Raw genomic sequence first — 21738 nt, 5'->3', positions numbered from 1 at the left:
AAGAGGGATATCTTCTTCTTCTTCTATTATTATTATTATTATTATTATTATTATTATTATTATTATTATTATCTTTAGTGTTGTTGTTGCTGCTGCTGCTGCTGCTGCTGCTGCTGCAGCTAACATTATAAATCCCCTGCCCATATGACTGGCTTGCCCCAGCCACTCTGGGTAGCTTCCATAATATATATAAAAACTGAATAAAATGTTTAAAAACTTCCCTGTACATATATTTTCAGATATATTCTAAAGACTCTATAGTTACTTATCTAATTGGCTCGGGGGTTGCCTAACTCCATACACACAATATTTCTCCTGTGAAAACAGGGACATTCTAATGAAAAGTGGGGCATTCTGGGATCAGATCAGAAACTGAGACAGCTTCTGTAAATCCCGAACTGCCCTTGTAAAAAAAAGGAAACATGGAGGGTCTGTGATGCTCAAGTTATATGAGGGATGTTGAGAGACAATGGGCTATATGGCAACAGTTCACCTCCAAGACGTTTGATCCAAGTAGGTCTTGCATGACATCTGGCACTGCCCAGACAATCACAAGGCAGTCAGTAGCCAGGGGGATGCCAATCAGTGCTAATTTAGTCTCTGCAAATTTTGGAAATTAATGCAGAAAAAAGATGGGTTTGTGGTTCTTTGTACTGGCTGATTAAGACAAATGGAAACACCTCTGGAACAGAAGCATGCTAGGAGATGTCCAAAGAGAGGGAATTATTGCATTGTGAGTTCATATGACAAAATGAGGGACGTATCCCTGCATGTAATTCTTTCCTGCCATTTAAAATCTAATGCAGCATGGTGGAGTAGCTAGTTGTTGTTGTTGTTGTTTTTAAAAAAACACAATTCTGGAATGCAGCTTCTATTCAAGTCAAAAGGGATGTTAGAAATTGGGACAGAAGCACTAGCATCATAAAGGAAAAACTCATGCAATAAATCCCACCTCTGAATGCAGTTTGGCATAATTTTCCCAGAATTTCAGGAAAAAAATATTTCCCAGCCCTGTCTGGACTGAACATTTTGCAAACAAAGCATGTGATCTACCTTTGGGCTCCGATGGTGGAGGATGAAGGGACAGGAAATTTTGCGTCAGAGAATGACCTTCATATTAAGTTAAATTACGTTCCAAGCTTTATTGAGGATGATTCCCACTTCCCCCAATAGTTTCCATCCATTCTCCAACACAAATTGTTTAGGATGAATACTCAAACCTCTCAGAGATATCTTTTGGGGGATTTTTGGAGATTTCACTAGGAGGGAACCACAATCTTTCCTCACACAAATTTGTTTACTATAAATTATCCCATTGTTTAAATTCCCGTTTAAATCAAAGGTCATATATTAAAGCATAATTAACTTAATCCCATTAATTTTAAGGGGACCACAGTTCTAATAAAAAATTATGGATCCAAGCTAATGCTTTCAGAAATTAGTAGGTACAAGTCCCTACCTATTTTGGAACTCCCACAATATGCCAGTTCATTTTTATCACCGAAAGGGTCTTCTATCCCAAATTCTTTTAAAGGCACCCTTTACCTCTTTATTCCTCAAGCTGTAAATGAGGGGGTTCAAAATGGGACCGATAACTGTATAGAAAAGTGAGAGAAATTTGTCAGTGTTTGGTGAGTAAGTGGAATTGGGCTTCAAATATGTAATACAAGCAGAACCATAGAACAAGGTCACCACAATGAGATGTGAAGAGCAGGTGGAAAAGGTTTTCTTCCGACCTTCAGAGGACGAGATCTTTAAAATGGTGGTTATAATGCCAGCATAAGACATCAAGATCAGGATAAAAGGCACAGTCCCAAAGATCATAGTCGCCATAAAAACTGCAATTTCAACCCCTGAGGTGTCCCCACAAGCCAATTTCAGCAAAGGAGGGATGTCACAAAAGAAGTGGTTAATCACATTGGAGCCACAATAGGAGAGAGTAAACATCATGGTGGTGTGACCAAAGGACATCAGAAACCCACTTAACCAAGATGCTCCAGCTAAGGTAGTATAAATCTTTTGGCTCATCAAGACAGGGTAGTGTAAGGGCTTACATATGGCAACATATCGATCATAGGCCATTGCGGCCAAAAGGAGACATTCTGACCCACCAAGGAAGAATATAAAGTAGGTCTGCAGAGCACATCCAATGAAGGAGATGGATTTATTTCCAGAAAGGAGGTTTGCCAGCATCTTAGGGACATTGACTGATGTGTAGCAGATCTCCAGAAAAGATAGGTTTCTTAGGAAGAAATACATGGGGGTGTGCAGGGCAGGGTCAGCCAATGTCAGAAGAATGATGAGAAGGTTTCCTGCCAGAGTGATGATATAGAGTACCAGGAAACTGGAAAATAATGCACTTTGCAGGTTGGGATCATCAGAAAGACCCAGGAGGATGAATTTAGCTGGTGTTGTACTGTTTTGTAGAATGTGTTCTTTTCTGTTCTGCATCCTGGAAAGAGAACATAAAGAACTGATTACTGTAATTTAGAATATGATTGTTTGGCTATACAAAATCTCTTTATATAGATTATATGTGGAACTCTGTTCAAGGACTGCCTAGCTGATCAGGGAACGATTCAAAGGCACATACTGCAGTGTTTAACTTGATTGGAATCAATAGGATTTAGCAGTGATCTTATAATAAAAATTCCAAATTATACCTATAGCTTCTGTGTCTTGTTCATATGGGGAAGAATTTTTTAATAATCATAAAAGAGATTTCTCTGAAATTTCCATCTATATATGCATTTCCATCAATATAATTTTCTTTATTAAACATAGCAAGTGCTAACCTTTGGTAGGATTGTTCCTAAATAGCATTATTAAAAGGCATCAAACTTGAAAAATAAACATTGTCCAAGAAATAATTTAGTATCATTCAAGAGAAAGAATTTACGAAGTGTGTTCCTTCAGAGTGAAACATGTCAAAGGCTTCAGAAGAAAACAATCTGGTACTTACTGAACACTGGAAGGTCACAGCCAGCTCTCTGTTCCTGACACCCTAGTTGCACTACAGATTTCTCAGCCACAGTTATAGAACATAGTCATCCTAGGCTGCTTTCAGTGTATTTGCCTCTTCGCCATGTTTTATTCTGCCAGATTCTTCCCTCTGGGAGCTCTGCTCCAAGACAGATCACAATGAATAACTCACTGATCAGGCAGATGCATTAATGTAGCTATTCACTTATCCATTGTGATATTTCTATTAAGATGACTTTAAAGCCCTTCATTCTTTATTTTATGGGGCATATGGCTATGCACACATAGAATTATAGAACTGTAGAGTTGGAAGGGACATAAGGGTCATCCAGACCAACCCCTTGCATGGGTTGAATGGGGTGGGGAGGGGTAGTACCTCTGTTGGTACCCAAATGATTCTTCTTGGGTAGTTTGTTTCCCTTTGGTCCCCACCCTCCACTCAGCTGTCACCTGTGGCTCCCAGAAGCAGTCTTCTGGGACAACTCCTGCAGTTAAGCTGGTGTCAAATGTATTGCTGTTTCATCCCGACTACATCAGTGAGGTTGAGAAGGGGGTCTTGTCATCTGAGCAGCCCAGAACATCCATTCATTTCTGCCAATTCAGTGGTTTGATTGTCCTCAAACAATCAGATTCATTGAGACAGATTGATTCCAACAAATATACTGTAATGTTAAAACACTTTCTTGACCGTATTGTATAACCTATTGCAAACAAACAAGAATTAATGCTCAGTTCCCCATCATTTTCCAGGCACAAATACGGGATTTAAATCTCTGTGTCCTTGGTTCCCCGCCCCCCATGCCAGTGCTTTCCCCATGAAAACCCACTCTTCCAGGCTGAATCAGAGCAAATGTCAATTCGGGTTTTCTGAGGTTTGACATTTGCTCCAATTCAACTTTAAAGAGTGTTTTTTCATGAGGACGTCCTGGAGGAGGTGATGTGGAAGCATTCAGAAAAGAAGCTTTAAATTGCAGACAATTTCTGGAAAGCGTGGAGAAAATGTAAGTGTGGGTGACGCCTATCCTTGCCACAAACATTGTACACAGAAATCAGTATGAATGCTAAATAAACAGATAATCGAGAACTGACCTTAATAGCAAGCTGGACCACTAAAATCCTTACCTTTCCTCCCAAAAGTGACATCTTTTGATTAGATAGATAGATGACAGATAGCTAGATATAGATGATAGATTTGCATATTCTACCTTGGCCATTATAAGTCTTTGAAAGGGCTACAGGGGTGATTGTCCTGAATGACTGAGACCAGGCTTGATTTCACCAATAAAAGTTGTAGTTACCACCATTAGGTATACAAAACAAAGTTCATAAAAAGTACAGTGAAGGGATTGGGGAGAAATTTCATTCCCTTCCTTCCACTGCTGTCAGTCTGGGTGTAGGTCAGTTATGCCTGAACCAGCAAGTAAGCTGCCCCTCCTCTATCTGCTTAATATATTCTGCAGCCAAACGGGTGATTTCAGAGGATCCAAAGCAGGTAATGAGGAGGGGAGACACAGAGAGCACCTAGCGTTCTTGGATCTTTTGCGTGGACAGGCGGAGTCCCCAGATCCCACGCGGTCGTCCCCCCCCCCCGTCATGTGGAATAACAACTCTAGACAACATGCTATGGGATTAAATTGGCCACAACTTTATTAAATTTCAAATGTGGGTAGACCTTGGCTCAGGCATTGGGCGTTCTCCCTCCCCAGTCCCCAGCCGAGGACCTAGGGAGCTACAGGGTTATCCAGTGTGTGGGGGGGGGGGGAAGGTCTGGCTCTGGAGAACATATGTTCAAGCAGAGATAGCCGCCCCCGTTACGCCGCCGCTGCAGGGGAGAGCAATGACGACCTTTCGGCGTATGGTCAAAGCCTCCCTTCAGAAACCCGTTTAACGGGGAACCCTGGTATCGCAGCCGCAAAGAGGAAGATGGACTAAAGGATTCCACCCAAGGCCTGATACCGCCAAAGTTGTGACATTTTGCCAATGCAGGGAAATTCCTTTCCGGCCCTTTAACAGCGACCTTATCGTAGCAGTGCCCGCATACCTGTGGAGAAAGGTTAACCTGCAAAACCTATGAAGAAAAGTTAACCTGCAAAAGAAGACATTAACTGAGGGTGGGTAGGGTGGGAGAAGCTCTGGAGCCAAGTGAGGATTACCAGGTAAGATCCACCCTCTATTGTGTGGGCAGGTAATCCCTCCCCCTACTTGGCCTGGTTTCCCTGGCAACGCTTCCCCCAGGTGGGATTGGACAACTCACTGGGGTAGGCGGGGACCTCCAGGTATCCCACCTGAGGGAAGGCAAAGCCTATGCTGATGGGGTCACTCCAGATCCAGGGCTGCACGCGTCCACGCAAAGGGCGCCCCCCCGTTTTAAGCGAGGAGCGGTCATTCTGAGCCCAATGTAGCTTTCTCTTCTTTGGCAGACTCCAATCTTAACACATATAGAATGACTCCAAAATGTTGTAGACACATAAGTGAAAAATTCCATTTGTGTCTGGCAGCAATACACAGGATAATCCAGACAGTTATTTGGATGAAGTTTATTAAGAGCTAAGCAGAAAGTAAGAGGACAAATGGTAGTTCCACGATAACAATAGAAATAATTCCACAGGTCATCCCATGCCTTGCTATAATAATAGCATAGAACTGCAGAGTTGGAAGGGACCCTGAGGGTCAACTGGTTCAACCTCCTGTAGTACCTATCTTACTGCAGCTACTTACAATCAGCCTTTGGGTATAATTCTGTGCAAAGAAGCAGCATTGATTTCAAACCCTCCAACTGGCTCCAATGAAAAGAAGGACACATTATTATTATTATTATTATTATTATTATTATTATTATTATTATTATTATCAATCCCCTGCCCATCTGACTGGGTTGCCCCAGCCAATCTGTGTGGCTTCCAACATATATAAAAACATAAAAAACATTAAACATTAAAAAAACACATTCCCTATACAATGCTTCCTTCAAAGGCTGTACAGTTACTTATCTCCTTGGCTTAGGGGTTGCCAAACTCCATACCTCGAAAATTTCTCCAATGAAAATAGGGACATCCTAAGAAAAAGTGGGACATTCTGGGATCGAACCAGAAACTGAGACAACTTCTGTAAATCCAGGACTATCCCTGTAAAAAAGGGAAATGTGGAGGGTCTATGATGGTCAAGTAATATGAGGGGTGTTCAGAGACAATGGGCTATATGGCAGCAGTTCAATTCCAAGAGGTTTGATCCAGGTAGGTCTTGAATGATATCTGGCAGTGTCCAGACAATCACAAGGCATTCAGTAGCCAGGGGGACGGCAATCAACACTAATTTAGTCTCTGCAAATTTTGGAAATCAATGCAGAAGAAAGGTAGATTTAGGGTTCTTTATACTGGATGAAATAGACAAATGAAAGCACCACTGGGACAGAAGCATGCTAGGAGAAGTCCAAACGGAGGGAATTATTGCATTGTGAGTTCATGTGACAAAATGTGGGCAGTATCCCTGCATATAATTCTTTCCTGTCCTTTATAATGTAGTTCGGCATTTTAGCAATTTTTTAAATATAAAAAACACCACAGTTCTGGAATGTAGCTGCTATTGCAGTGCAAAAGGAATGTGAGAAATTGGGACAGAAGCACTAGCATCATAACTGGAAAAACTCATGCAATAAACCCCACCTCTAAATGTAGCTTGGCAGAAGTTCCCCAGAGTTTCAGGTAAAAATCTTCCCCAGCCCTGCCTGAACTGAACATGGGACCTTTTGCAGACAAAGCTTGTGATTTACCCTTCGGCTCCAATGGTTGGGGATGAAGGGGCAGGAAACTTTCTGACAGAGAATGACTTTCATATTAAGTTATATTAGGTTCCAAGCTTAATTGAGGATGATTCACACTTCCCCCAAGAGTTTTCCATCCATTCCCCAATACAGTGGTACCTCAGGTTAAGTACTTAATTCGTTCCGGAGGTCAGTACTTAACCTGAAACTGTTCTTAACCTGAAGCACCACTTTAGCTAATGGGACCTCCTGCTGCCGCCGCACCGCTGGAGCACGATTTCTGTTCTCATGCTGAAGCAAAGTTCTTAACCCGAGGTACTATTTCTGGGTTAGTGGAGTCTGTAACCTGAAGTGTATGTAACCTGAAGCATATGTAACCCGAGGTACCACTGTACAAAATGTTTAGGACGAATCTCCAACCCTCACTGAGATATCTTTTGGGGGATTTTTGTAGATTTCACTAGGAGAGAAGCACAATCTTTCCTCACTCAAATTTATTTACTATAAATTATCCCACTGTTTGAGTTGTTAGGTAGATACAGGCAAGGTCAGATGAATTAAATTCCCATTTAAATCAAGGATCATATATTAAAGCATAATTAACTTAATCCCATTAATTTTAAGGGGACCACAGGTCTACTAAATCATTCTGGATCCAAGCTAATGCTTTCAGAAATCAGTAGGTACAAGTCCCTACCTATTTTGGAATTCCCACAATATGTCAGTTCATTTTTATCACCGAAAGGGTCTTCTATCCCAAATTCTTTTAAAGGCACCCTTTACCTCTTTATTCCTCAAGCTGTATATGAGGGGGTTCAAAATGGGACCGATAACTGTATAGAAAAGTGAGAGAAATTTGTCAGTGTTTGGTGAGTAAGTGGAATTGGGCTTCAAATATGTAATACAAGCAGAACCATAGAACAAGGTCACCACAATGAGGTGTGAAGAGCAGGTGGAGAAGGTTTTCTTCCGACCCTCTGAGGAGGAGATCTTCACAATGGTGGTTATAATGCCCGCATAAGACATCAAGATCAGGATAAAAGGCAAAGTCACAAAAATCATAGCCACCACAAAGACTGCAATTTCAACCCTTGAGGTGTCCCCACAAGCCAATTTCAGCAAAGGAGGGATGTCACAGACAAAGTGATTGATCACATTTGAGCCACAGTAGGAGACAGTAAACACCATGCTGGTGTGACCAAAGGACATCAGAAACCCACTTAACCAAGATGCCACAGCTAAAGTAGTATAAACTTTTTGGCTCATCAGGACGTGGTAGTGTAAGGGCTTACAAATGGCAACATATCGATCATAGGCCATTGCGGCCAAAAGGAAACATTCTGACCCACCAAGGAAGAAATCAAAGTAGGTCTGCAGAGCACATCCGATGAAGGAGATGGATTTATTTCCAGAATGGAGGTTTGACAGCATCTTAGGGACATTGACTGATGTGTAGCAGATCTCCAGAAAAGACAGGTTTCTTAGGAAGAAATACATGGGAGTGTGGAGGGCAGAGTCAACCAATGTCAGAAGAATGATGAGAAGGTTTCCTGCCAGAGTGATGATATAAAGTGCCAGGAAAGTGAAGAATAATGCACTTTGCAGGTTTGGATCATCAGAAAGACCCAGGAGGATGAACGTTGCCGGTGTTGTACTGTTTTGTAGAATGTGTTCTTTTCTGTTCTGCATCCTGGAAAAAGAACATAATGAACATTATTTTAGGATATGATTGGTCCTACAAAATCTTTTTATATAATGTATATGTGGAACTCTGTTATAAGAGTTCCTAGCAGATCAGGGAATGATCCAAAGTCACATAGCATATTTCTAAAACAAGTTACTCAGGTCTGGTTCTAGCATTGCCTTCATATTATACCTTCTATGGATTATATTTAAGCTTTAATGAACTCTTTGAAGAATGAGTGGAATATAAGTAGATGGCGTGTTTTTAACTACTGTTATCTCATGTAAATTTTATATTATAAATAGGTGATCTAGCTACATCAGTTTTAAGCCCTATTGTTTTCAGTGCTGGAATAGAATAAAGTACTTAACTGAAACCAATAGGATTTAGAAGTGATCTTATAATAAATTATGCCTATAGCTTCCATGTCTTCTTAATATGGGGAAGTTTTATTTTAATCATCATTGAACGATTTCACTGAAAAGGCAATTGATATAATCATCATTTTCTTTATTAAAAACAGGATTTATAAGTGCCAACCTTTGGTAGGATTGTTCCTTAAGAAATGCATCAAACTTGAAAAATAATCATTGTCCAAGAAATCATTTAGTATCAATCATGAGGAGTGTAATAAGAGTGAAACATGCCAAAGCCTTCAAAATAAAATAATCTCGTACTTACGGAATACCTGGAAGGTCACACCCAGCTCTCTGCTCTTGACTCACCAGTGGCACTAGTGATTTTTCAGCCACACTGATAGAAGGCAGGAATCTTAGGCTGCTTGCAACATATTTGCCTCTTCACCAGCGACAATGACCATGTTTTATTCTCCCATATTCTTCCCTCTGGGAGCTGTGCTCCAAAACAGATCACAATGAATGACGGTTGGAGTGGCTACATGCATTATTAAGGTTATTCAGGTATCCATTGTGACAGTCCTTTGCTCAAAGGGACATATGACTGTACGGACATGCACAGGTCTCTGTACACATTTGCTGGTTTGCTGCATGTCACCACTTTAGTGCATGATTTGTTTGCTTCAATCCTTTATCCACCTACCTGCACGTGAGCCTTTTTGATCTCAAGGGAAATTACCTCTGAGCAGAAATGTACTGGAATGCACTGTTAGTGTTTCTTTTTCCCCCTTTGCTTAATATTGACTTATAATATTTGCTTTTAATTTTCGCATATCACTTTGAGTGATTCATACAAACAAAATGGAAGCCAGCAACAGCACTTGGATGTGAACCCAGCCCATTGTTAGGAGTGTTTCTTCCCTAATATCACATAGCGATATTTTGTTTTTCTTATTTTCAGCTCCTTTGTCTAGTTCCACCAAACTGAAAGGAAATTTTCTTCTAATGTGTCTAAACCATTTCATGCTACATGTCTTTAAATTGGGGAATGGTGAAGAAAAGAAAGCCACATTGGGCTCAGAGTACAGCCAGGAAGGTTAGGTCTTCCCTGCTCATTACCTACCTTGGGTCCTCCCTATCTGGGGGAAATCACCCCTATCTGGGGGCAGAGGGTGCTAAGCAAGTATGGTGACAGCTTACTTGATAGCTCTGTCCTGACTGGCCTATCCAGACTGGCAGTTGTGGAAGGAAGGGAATTAACGTTCTTCCCTGCTTCCATTGTACTTCTTACTGACTTTGCCTTATATATCACATTGGGCCAACTACACCCTTTCTTGGTGAAACCAAGCCTGGTCTAAGTCATTCATGAAAATCATTCCCTGATGCTCTTTCAAAGAGTTATAATGACCAATGTAGTCATTATACACACACACATATAATCTCCCAGACATGGAGATTATAAGAAATATTTTTAAATAAGAAAGTAAGGATTTAGGTGGTTCAGCTTGCTTGTAAGGTCACTTCTAGATGACCTGTTTATGGAAAATTCATCCTGACTTCTTTGTACAAAATTTGTGGCCAGGTTAGGCAACATCAGCTATTTACTGAGTATTCATTCTGGACTGCTATATATATTGCCCATGATTGTACCCTATGGTTGTCACTTAGGTGCTGCCAGGGATGCCAACTTGAATAAAATATTTGGGGGGGGGCAGAAAAATCCTGCCCCACATCATTGATCACATGGCATGGCACACTCACACCATTTAAATGGCAATACCTATCAACATTTTTTGGGGGGCCTCAAATATTTTATTGGGGAGGCTGAAGGGACCTTGGCCCCCATGAGCAGGCTGCTGAAATTTGGAATCCGAAGTTCACCAGTCCCTGGGGCAAGCCTTGATTCACTTTCCCAGATTGTCCTGATTCAGTTCAGGATTGTGGGTCTTTGCGGGCCATATGCACAGACCTAATGAATAACTGCTGATGTTTCTAAAAGGAGAGAAAAACTTTATAGGCAATTTAATATAGGATGTATTTTTTATGATTTAATTTATTTATTTAATAAAAGTTATACATTGCTTGATTGTAAAGACAAACTTCAAAGTCATTAACAAAGAGAATAAAACGATCAGGAAAATCAGTTAATATCAACTATTGAAAATATTCAAAAAATGAAATCAGCAGTAAACTAAGAACAGATAAGACATACATCAACACCCTAGATGTTTGGGTAGGCTTGCCTAAACAAAAATGTTTCTTAGCACACACAAAATAGATTACAGTCAAGGTGCCTGTCTCATGTCGACAGGCAGGAAGTTCCAAAGTGTTGGTGCTGCCACACTAAAATATCGATTTTGATCTTTTATTTAGGCCCTTTTGTTACTTTTGTGGCATGACTGCTGCTTCTGTGTAGGTCAGCTCCAACTGCAACTGTGTGTTTCTGTCATGTAATTCTACTCAATATTGATCCAGAGTAGATTCCAATGTATAGTTAGCAGAGTAACAACTTAAACATGTTGCAGGCTTCCCCAAAAATAGACAAGAGGCAATTGCAGAGCTTTACTGCTACTGAAGGCAAATAAGCATAATGGTCACAAATCCAATACATTCAGGATTGGCCCTGTCCATAAGAAATCCAATTACAGCAGACTTAACTTAAACTTACAATAACTTATAAATGTAAACCTTAACACACTAAGCATACAGTGGTACCTCGGGTTAAGAACATAATTCATTCTGAAGGTCCGTTCTTAACCTGAAACTGTTCTTAATCTGAGGTACCACTTTAGCTAATGGGGCTTCCTGCTGCTGCCGCACTGCCGCCACGTGACTTCTATTCTCATCCTGAAGCAAAGTTCTTAACACGAGGTAATGCTTCCAGTTTAGCAGAGTCTGTAACCTGAAGGGTCTGTAATCTGAAGCGTCTGTAACCCGAAGTACCACTGTACTATGTACAGTATAGAACACCACACCAGAAGGAAAAGAGATAGAAAGAGAAAGTGAAACCCAGGCTCCTTCAGGCCTTAGTTTTACAGTCAGCATGACCTTGACAGAAGAGAGAAGAGAACCAGTTCAAACCAGCTGTACTCAGCTTCTCTGAGGGAATAACCTAAATATCATGAAGTTTCTTTCACACAGAGAAGCTTCTAGAACCCTCTTGAACTAATTAGAATAGGAAAGATCTCTACGCATTAGATCAATACTTTCTGCACTAAGAAATGCAGTCTCAACCTAGTGCAGGGATGAGGAGTCTGTTGTCCTTTGGATGTTGTTGGACTGCAGTTGCCATCATTCCTAAGAGAGAATGAGAGAGAGTGTGGTGTAGTGGTTAAGAGCGGTAGACTTGTAATCTGGTGAACCGGGTTCGATTACCCACTCCTCTGCATTCAGCTGCTGGGTGACCTTGGGCTAGTCACACTTCTCTGAAGTCTCTCAGCCTCACTCACCTCACAGAGTTTTGTTGTGGGGGAGGAAGGGAAAGGAGAATGTTAGCCGCTTTGAGACTCCTTAAGGGGAGTGAAAGGCGGGGTATCAAATCCAAACTACTACTCTTCTTCTTCTTCTTCTTCTTCTTCTTCTTCTTCTTCTTCTTCTTCTTCTTCTTTTCTTCCCACTGAGGCCAACAGCAACCAGAGGACAAAAGATACCCTACCCCTGCTCTGCCATCACCAATTTCTGAAGGGATAAAGGACAATTGGGTCACAAGAATAACCTAGAGATTTGGCCCTTAAGAGGTGCGTAGCCATTTCCAAAGAGATTGATTGTCTAATTAGTCAGACACCAAAATGAATGTTTCCCATGCCTACAAACTGTCTGCTTTTGGCTAACAAACTGCTCAGGGCATGTTTCATTTGTCTGTTCCTCAGGCTGTAGATAACAGGATTGAACATGGCTGGAGCCACAGTATAGGTGAGGGAGAGAAATTTGTCTGTAGGAGCTGAATAACTAGAACTTGGCCTCAAGTATGTGAACATAGCTGTGCCAAAGAAGAGGACCACGGAGAGCAAATGTGAGGAGCACGTACCAAGAGCTTTTTGCCTACCATCTACTGCAGTGATTTTCAAAATAGCTAGAAATATGAGAATGTAGGAGACCAGGATAAATATGAATGGTGTGATGAGAACCAGGAAGACAGTTAGAATTCTCTCCACCTCGCTTATGTAGGTAGTTGGGCAGTGCAATCTTACTAATGGGCGGATATCACAGAAGAAGTGATTGATGATTCCTGGGCCACAGAAGGGGAAGGAAAATACCAACCATGTCTCCATAAGCGATATGGACAACCCACTGAGCCAGCATCCAGAAACCAACAGAAAGCAAGCCCTCCTGGTCATGAGCCTCATATAATGCAAAGGGTGGCAGATGGCCAGGTAGCGGTCATATGCCATAATAGCCAGGAGGTAACACACAGCAGCTCCAAGTAAAACATAGAAGAACAGCTGCATGGCACAGCCAAATAATGAGATAGTTTTTTTCTCTGACATTAGGTTCAGCAGCATTTGAGGAAGAGTCACAGATGCATAGCAGATATCCAAAAGAGACAAATGTCTAAGGAAGAAGTACATGGGTGTATGCAGAGTGCGATTTGATATAGTGGCAGCAAAAACCAGCAGGTTCCCCATCATTATGAACAGGTAGATTAGCAGAAAGGCAGCAAAGAGCACAGACTGTAAATCATATCTGTGTGAGATTCCCAGGAGCACAAATTCAAATGTGGTGGTGCTTGTGTTCCTTTTTGTGGTTTCTTCTGCATGCTCCTCCTGCAAGGATTTTTAAAAAGCAACTGTGATATGTGAATTTCTGGAATTAGGACCTGCAAAGGAAAATGTTTCAACCCGCCCTTAGTTTTGGAACAGGTTATTTTCCACCTTTGTGACAAAAGAGAAAGAGACAGCTATAGGGGTTAAAATGTTGGACTAGTAGTAGGCCATGAAGCTAACAGGGTGACCTTGTCTTGGTCATTTTCCCACAGCCTAAGGGACTACCACATTTTTCCATATAGAAGACACCCCCATGTATAAGATGACCCCTATTTTGGGGTGCCAAAATTTTGAAATCAATACTTTTTAGTTGTTGAACTTTGGGAGGGATATCACAAAAAGATCCCCTGATCGATCTACCACCCTGGCTGATGGAAGTGGTATCATATTTCAGCATCACTAAGATATGCATTTTTATGCACACTTTCTTTACACATTTATTATTATTATTTTGCTTCAGAATTATTTTTCAAATTTCAGAGAATTGCAAAGGATATCTGCATTTTGGTTTGTGATTGTTCTTGGAAAGGCAAATTAGATAGGTAACGGTATGAGATCTGAACTGAATATCTCCCCCATCCATACTGAGCAGATGTAAAACTGAAACAGATTGTAAATAAGGCTGTTCCATCTATCTATAAGTGTAGGACTTTTATAGAAAATATATTCTCTGAAAGCCATGGATATAAGGGTCAGAATATTTTCAGTCTTTGCAAGAGAGATCAGAAGTACCCTCACTTGCATGCATTATATTGTCTGGCACTTTAGTCTACCTCTAACCCAACTGTATAAAGAAAAGCTAGAGTCCATGGAAGTTAACAAATTCTCTCTCTCTCTCGTAAGAGACAAGTGGATCCATAAAAGTAAAATTCTGTATACCTGGGCAGAACTCCCATTGAACTAAATAGAATTTAGTTCTGAGTAGAGATATCACATGACTGGCTAAAACACTGTTGGATTTAGTACCAAAAGAGCAGGCACAGAGTTATGTTGCACACCTCTCTCATTAAACCATTGGAACATTGATTGGAAGGTCCATCATTCAGCAGCAGAGCATTGGCTTTCCATAAAGATGCTCTCAGATTCAATCGCTGGGATCACCAGGTAGGACTGGGAAGAAATAATATTGAGCTAGATGAAGCACTGATATGACTTACCATAAGGCAACTTACTGTGTTCCTTTTTTCATTTTTTAGAGAAAATGTTTTGCATTCTGTCATAGATCATGAATTGTATCTAGCACACTGTGCTAATTCTAATATAAGGTTCATCACTTGGCATTTCCAGTTAAAATGCCTGAGCAGCAATTGATGGGAAATAGACCTCTTTCACTGTTACTTCCGAGTGACAGAGTCAGGCTGATTTGATGGGTATATTGCCCAAAGCGTTAAGTTGTAAAGTATAAAAAAAACCTAATAGGTTTGCTAGTTGTTTGAGCTTGACTTGTTCCTGTGCCTGTTATAGTCTCTGACAGCTGTTTGCTCTGCACAAATCACAAGTTTACAAAGTATTAGCCTTTGAATAACAAGAACATATTTGCCTGGCCAAAACTATTATGCAAGTAGAAAGTTATCATTGCAAGCATCCAAATAGGGGTGGAGAAAAAATTTGGTTGAGCTCTTATTATAATGCAAAACCACCCAATTTACACTTCCCAAGACATTGTGTGAACCAAAAGGCACCCTTACATCCAAATATTATATCAGTAATATTGCAATTAATAGTTGTGGATATCCAGGCAACAAGTTGCAGTTTTAGAAATAATAATTCCACACTTACCTGTGGAAAGCCAAACATGATGTGAATGTTGTAAGCAAATTCTGGAAGCTCCTGCAGTCTAAACAGTTATAATTAGAATGGTAGTTAATTGATTTCTGTAACCTGCTGTTCCAGCAATATATAGAAGAAAGAAAAGAACTGGAAGCAACAGTGTGCTTATTTGACTAGCAAATCATCTTGACACATTCCAGTTAATTCCCAGCTAGGGCATTAGAGCCTTGATTCATGAAAGGAGCACTGAAGTCCTCAGAAACTTTCATAACTAACACATTTGTACATATGCTTTTACAGTTTTATCTGCCCATTTTTCTATTTAAGCTTTTACACCACTGTTCAGCCCAAAACAATCCCAGAGCAGTCTTCTTCTTCTTCTTCTTCTTCTTCTTCTTCTTCTTCTTCTTCTTCTTCTTCTTCTTCGATAGCACCTGTTGCCAGGTTTATAATTACAAAAATACAACACAAAACAAAAAAAAAGTTGGGCATGGAAAAGCAAACTCATCAAGCATCAGTTCTTAAAGTTGTCCAGTTCTTATAAGGACCAGCTAGAATGGAAACAGTTTAGGTAGAGGTGGGGCCAAAAGATGCTGGTCCCTCATCAGAGCTAATGTGGTAGCTCTGCTACCAAATACTCCCTCTTCTGCAGCCTGATGGAATGATAGTCACTTAGTGTCAGTTGAGGAAGAGGAAAAGTCAGAGGTAGCTTAGTCTCTCAGCAAAGCCAATAGAGTGAACCTTCTTCTCTTCTCTCCTGCTACAGGGATGCCAACTGGATTTCCTGCCCTGGTACATTGTCTCCAACACCATGGCAAACTATTGGCAGAAACTGCAGTTTATGAACCTATATTAACTTAATCTAGCCTACCTCACAGGTTTAAGGGTGGGTTAGAGCAACATAAAAATTGCGATTAAAAACAGTTTTTTAAAATAAATTACAGTTACAGGAATAAGGTGAATCCCAGTACTTTGTTTTCTAAAAAAAAAATGTTTAGGGGTACTTCTCATTTTTACTCAAGAAAATCACCATTTTATAGTTCAAATCAGGGAAAATAAATACAGTAAATGGACAAAAGTACAAAGATTCACAAATGGTTAAGGGTATGTGTACCCCTGCATCCCAACACTGGTGAATCCCATTACAATGACAGAAGTGGCAGACAGACGATAATGTACACGGCTTTGATGTCCTGAATGGAACGGCAAGATACAAATATGTCATTTAGAGTAGTCCCCTTGCTTTAACTGCAACATTTCATAGTCTGGACATTTAAATCAAAATACCAAAATCAAGAAGAGGAAGAAGAAGTAGCAGTTTTCAAACTCTTGTCATTGTAACTTGTGCAAGTGTTCAGGGTTTGCTAATTCATTTTGTAGTTCGTATTTTTGTTTATGGTTACTATATATTAATAAGTAAGAGACGATGGCAAGCAGACCAGTTGTGGCTGGGTGGATGACACTGAAAACGTGCTGAATTATAATAGCACTGTTTTTTCAATGTAGCAAAGGAGACTTATTCATTTCAAAGAAATTACTTTTAAATAAAGTATAACGAAACCTTCCAGTTGTGTTTTATTCTGCAAAGACAGCACACCTGGGGAGTGAATGAAATAATGGGAACATGGAGGGAAGTGTCTTAAACTAAAAGACTAAAACTAGCCTATCTAAGCCTCTCTTTAAGCTGCAAAGGGTTGGCACTCTGCTGTACTCACAAATGTGAGGAAGGAAGGATAATATCTAATATATACTCTCCTAACATTTAATCACACCCCAACAAATTGGTCCTAAGGTTCCCTCCTTTTCCCACCTACTCCACACTACTGGGACTATTTTGATTGACAAATTAAGGAGTGTGACTGACTCCTATCCAGGTGCAGAGGCGGACCAAGGTGGGTGTGGTGGGTGTGGCCGGCCCGGGTGTCATCCCTGAGGGGGGTTGACATCGCCACCCCACCCCTCGGGATACTCACGGTGGGCGGCACACACCTCTGGGACACTCATCCTGCCCCCCAGGACATTCGCCCTGCCCCCCTGGGACACTCACCCCCTGGGATGTTCATCCCACCCCCACAGGTGGCTAGCCCTTCCCCCCAGGTACATGCCACTCTAGTTGCCAGAGCAGCTAGCTCCACCTCTGCCTAGGTGAGGAAGTGAAAAATAAAATTGTAGCTATATTAGGGTATTATTGGGTTTAGGACACCTTTTAGGAATATGTCAGAACTTTAAGGTGAATGGTGGACAGTGGGTTCTGGGTGTACATGTTGGGCTTTTCATCCAAGGCTCCCATAGCAAGGAGGGAGTCATTTCCTCTAGAACCTTTGCTGCATGCACAGGGGCCTGGAGGGATGTTTCTCTGTCAGAGTTAAATTATATCCTCCCCTGTCTATACTTTCTGAATTTGGTTAATTTATTGACACTTCATCAATTTTTGTTATATGTAAAAAAATATAACCTTCATCCCAAAGTTTGGTCCCATGAGTCATCTTTATGGCTTTTCAGTTGTTATGCACATTAACTGCTCAAATTAGATTCCCCTTATGAGAACTTAGAATCTGTTAAGAAACAGATATAGTCATAGAACAATTCTCTTAAATGAGTAACACAATTGGCCCATCTAGTTCAGAACTGACACAAGCTCTCTGGGTTTTCAAACATGAATCTTTCCCAAACCCACCCATTTGAGACACCAAGGAATGTACCTGGGGGCTTCTGCACACAAAGCACTGAACCCTGGGCCTTCCCCATATAAAATACAACAGAAAACAACACTGCCAACACATATACTGTTATCTCTATAGACAAGAAACAATTCACCAGTGGCCTGTTCTGTAGAGTGCTTCATTCCCATTGGCATGCTTTTAGTCTGCCCGTATGTATAACTAATCTCTTCTTAACCACCAGAGTCTGCAGGGGAAACCTCCATAGAATCACCATGCATTGTGTAATATAGCGGTGTTTCATGAGTAGAAGCATCTGCTTCAGGCACCTGGCACATATATTTGTTCTCATCTCAGAGGTAAGTCTTTCTTTTGAAATGCTGACTAAACCTCACTGTGGTTGTTTCTTTCACAAGACAAAAGCACACTGGTATAGGAGAAATGAAGAGTACTTGACTTGATCACATGGAGCAAATGACCAAAAAGCATGCCTTTCACAAGTATTTTAAACAACTTTATCCTATATATTTCTATGCCAACCTTCAATGATATCGCCAGAACAGTTTATAAGAACTGAGGGGAAAACTGTAGGGATTGCCAGTAGAGAAGGATGAGTGAACTTTTGTCCCCCCAGATGTTGAACTCCAATTCCTATCAGCCCCGAACAACATAGTGGTCAGGGATGATGGAAGCAGTAGTACAACAAGATCCAGACCACTGCAAGTTCCCCATCTCTTTGTTAAGGTGATCCATATAATTATAAATTAACTGAATTGTCTGGAAAGTAATTTTTGTTTTTCCATTTCCTTTTTTTTAGATGACTTATATTCTGGAATATAAACTGGTAAATCATACCCTGACACCTGATTTCATTTTCATTGAATTCTCCAATAGCTCTGGAACACAAGTGTTAGTCTGTGTTGGGTTCCTTGCTATGTATACTCTGACACTTTTAGGAAATGGTCTTATTATCACCCTCACCCTGGTTGACTCAGCCCTTCACACACCTATGTATTTCTTCTTAAGGAACTTATCCTTCTTAGAGATCTGCTACACCTCAGTGACCCTCCCCAAGATGGTGGTCAATTTTGTGTCTGAGTCCAAGAGTATCTCCTTTGCTGGTTGTGCTGCTCAGATGTATTTTCTTCTCTCGCTTGGAACAGTTGAGTGCTATCTGTTGGCTGCCATGGCCTATGACCGCTACATGGCCATCTGTTCCCCGCTGCATTATCCACTGATTATGAATCAAAAAGCTTGTGCTCAGATGACAGTTGCCTCCTGGCTATGTGGCATTGTGATGCCTCTTGGCAACGTAGTTTGGATATTCACCTTGCCCTACTGTGGTCCCAATAAGATTAACCACTTCTTCTGTGATGTGCCACCAGTGCTGAAGATGGCTTGCACTGATACCACAAGGAATGAGATGTCAATTCTTGCATTCAGTGTGCTAATCACATTATCTCCGTTCCTGCTGGTGCTGGTTTCCTACATTCGAATCCTTTTCACTGTACTGAACATGCCATCAGCTGAAAGTAGGCACAAAGCCTTCTCTACTTGCTCATCACATCTCATAGTGGTTACCTTGTTCTACGGTTCTGCCAGTGCCATGTACCTGCGTCCCAAATCCAGTCACATTGAGGACATAGACAGGCTAGTTGCTCTATTCTATTCCATTGTTACACCCATGCTGAATCCTATGATCTATAGTCTGAGGAACAAGGAAGTGAAAGATGCCCTGTGGAGGTTGAGAGGGAAGAACATGCTTCTCTGTAAACTCGGTAAATATATTTGTTGGAAAAGAAGTTGTAAAAAATGAATAATACATATTTTATTTTATTTTGTTTTATTTTGCTTTTGTTTCTCTGGGACCCCTACAGTAGGTTTTTCAAGACTATTAATGCAAATTTCAAAAGGAAGATCCTGTTTCTACTTATAGAGGCACATCAGCTCTTTTTCCAAAATGTGCCCTGACCTACTTCCCAGACCTACTTTTTCTTCCTGGTCCTTCACATATTTTAATTCTCTACACAATATTTCTATTTGCTTGAGTGTATATTTAATGTAGCACAATGTAGTACATATTTAATGTCAGAAGAACCTCTAAACACAGGACCTGCTCTGAGGTCTGTTGCTGTCAGGTGATGAGTGGTTAGGTTACCTTAACCAATGGGGGCCTACAGACAGAAATGAAACCTTCCTTCTCACAGATTCCTTCTCTTCTAGGAACTAATGCTGATAAACTTCATTTCATGCTTTTATTTTCTTCTTGCTTATTCTCCAAGTTTAGTGAGTTCAAGCCAGGTACAGTACAGTATGCTTTAATATGTGCTAGTGTTAGCTCCATCTTGGTGACATGTAAAATCTATACTTACTATAGAATGGCTTTGTTTGCCTTGAGTAATAAACCTTGAGTGTTCTTTATTCTTTCAACCAGACTAGTTCTTTCTGCACACTGCTTCAATATGTTTACCACACTCCAGCAACAGGAAGCTCCCTTACCTTGAGTGAGACCATTAGTCTGTTTAGCTCACTGACTAGCAGTGACTCTCCAAGGTTTCAGGTAGGAATCCTTCCCAGCCCTACCTGAAGATGCCAGTGATTAAACCTAAGACCTTCCACTTTACCACTGAACTGCAGCCCTTTCCCATAATAGCTAAAATTCAGCAAACCAGTACAATGTCAATCTGCTCCTTTACACATTTGTCAATAGTAATTCTGCTGCACTTTAAGCATTAGAACTTCACTTTTCATAAATGAATATAATTAGTTTTATAGACATTAGCTGGGTAGTACCAATTTACATCCCAGAGGGTATGACTCTGATAATTTAGTTTGCTCACATGGGAATCCTAAAAGATCTCATTTAATGGTTGTAGTCAAACAAACCCGTTCAGTTAAACTGCCCTCTAGAAAGACAGACATGTATATAGTTTCCTCATAATATGGACCAAATACTGTGCAGGTAAAAATGGTCAACTTTCAAGAAATAATATCATAAATTCTCCTACATTTTTAACAAGTCCCTTGGTGACTAGTCAGTTTGCATTTTGGAAATACTGTCATTTTAAATAAAGCCCCTGGGGCATATTAAAACCTCATAATTACACTTCATGAATAGATGGGCTTTTGAGTAAATCAAACAATATAATTCCATTGGGGAAATTTTTCCAAAAATGTATTTCTTCATTTTGATCTCAAAATGAGATGTTGCAGTGATGCAGAACAAATTCTTAACCCTAACAAAATCAAAGGGGCTTCAAATTTCCCATTAATTACTATTATGGAAGGTTCCTATAAAGTTAATTATCCCAAATATATGGTATCACAGTTGGTTTGCAAACCTATTACTTGAATACTACACATGTTGCCATAATATGAGGAATGGTTGCAGATGAAATTTTGTCTCTTTCACACACCATATCAAGAAAACAGTCAATTGCTCAATTTCAGTTTGTAGGACTGTACTAGCAAGCAGTCAGGGCCATCAATATCATGCGTGATGTAAGACGTGGCATGTCGCCATCACCCTTGCAAGCTGTTGCCTCTGGCCATGGATGAGATCCAGGCACTCTTGGAAGAAACTGATTTTCATCATTTGAAGCCCTTTTTCTTGTGCCCCTCCACAAGACGTCTGGAGGGTGGCAACCTGAGAATGGGCCGTTTCTGTGTTGGCTTCACTTTTGAGGAATGTTCTCCTCAGGGAGGCTCACCTGGCATATTCATTGTGTATATTTAAGTGTCAGGAGAAATCGGGTCCTCCCTT

General features: G+C 40.6%; 3 protein-coding genes across 3 annotated transcripts in view; 1 reads left to right on the top strand and 2 right to left on the bottom strand.

Moving 5' to 3' along the window:
* Window positions 1-21738, top strand: part of LOC310830553 (olfactory receptor 2AP1-like) — a gene marked incomplete at both ends in the record, with an annotated part of 456446 nt that overhangs the window by 77558 nt on the left and 357150 nt on the right. The window lies entirely within an intron of this gene.
* LOC310830856 (olfactory receptor 10A2-like) lies at window positions 1498-2451 on the bottom strand (the record flags this gene model as incomplete). The annotated part of the gene is made up of 1 exon (XM_083710692.1): window positions 1498-2451. The coding sequence occupies one exon, from the start codon at window positions 2449-2451 to the stop codon at window positions 1498-1500; it is 954 nt and encodes a 317-aa protein (XP_083566818.1).
* LOC310830855 (olfactory receptor 10A7-like) lies at window positions 7478-8431 on the bottom strand (the record flags this gene model as incomplete). Its single annotated transcript, XM_083710691.1, has 1 exon — window positions 7478-8431. The coding sequence occupies one exon, from the start codon at window positions 8429-8431 to the stop codon at window positions 7478-7480; it is 954 nt and encodes a 317-aa protein (XP_083566817.1).

This window comes from Podarcis gaigeae, assembly GCF_964106915.1.
Source record: "Podarcis gaigeae genome assembly, chromosome: 13".
Taxonomy (NCBI): Eukaryota; Metazoa; Chordata; class Lepidosauria; order Squamata; family Lacertidae; genus Podarcis; species Podarcis gaigeae.
The sequence above is the reverse complement of the archived record's forward strand: the minus strand, read 5'-3'. Positions and strand labels throughout refer to the sequence as shown.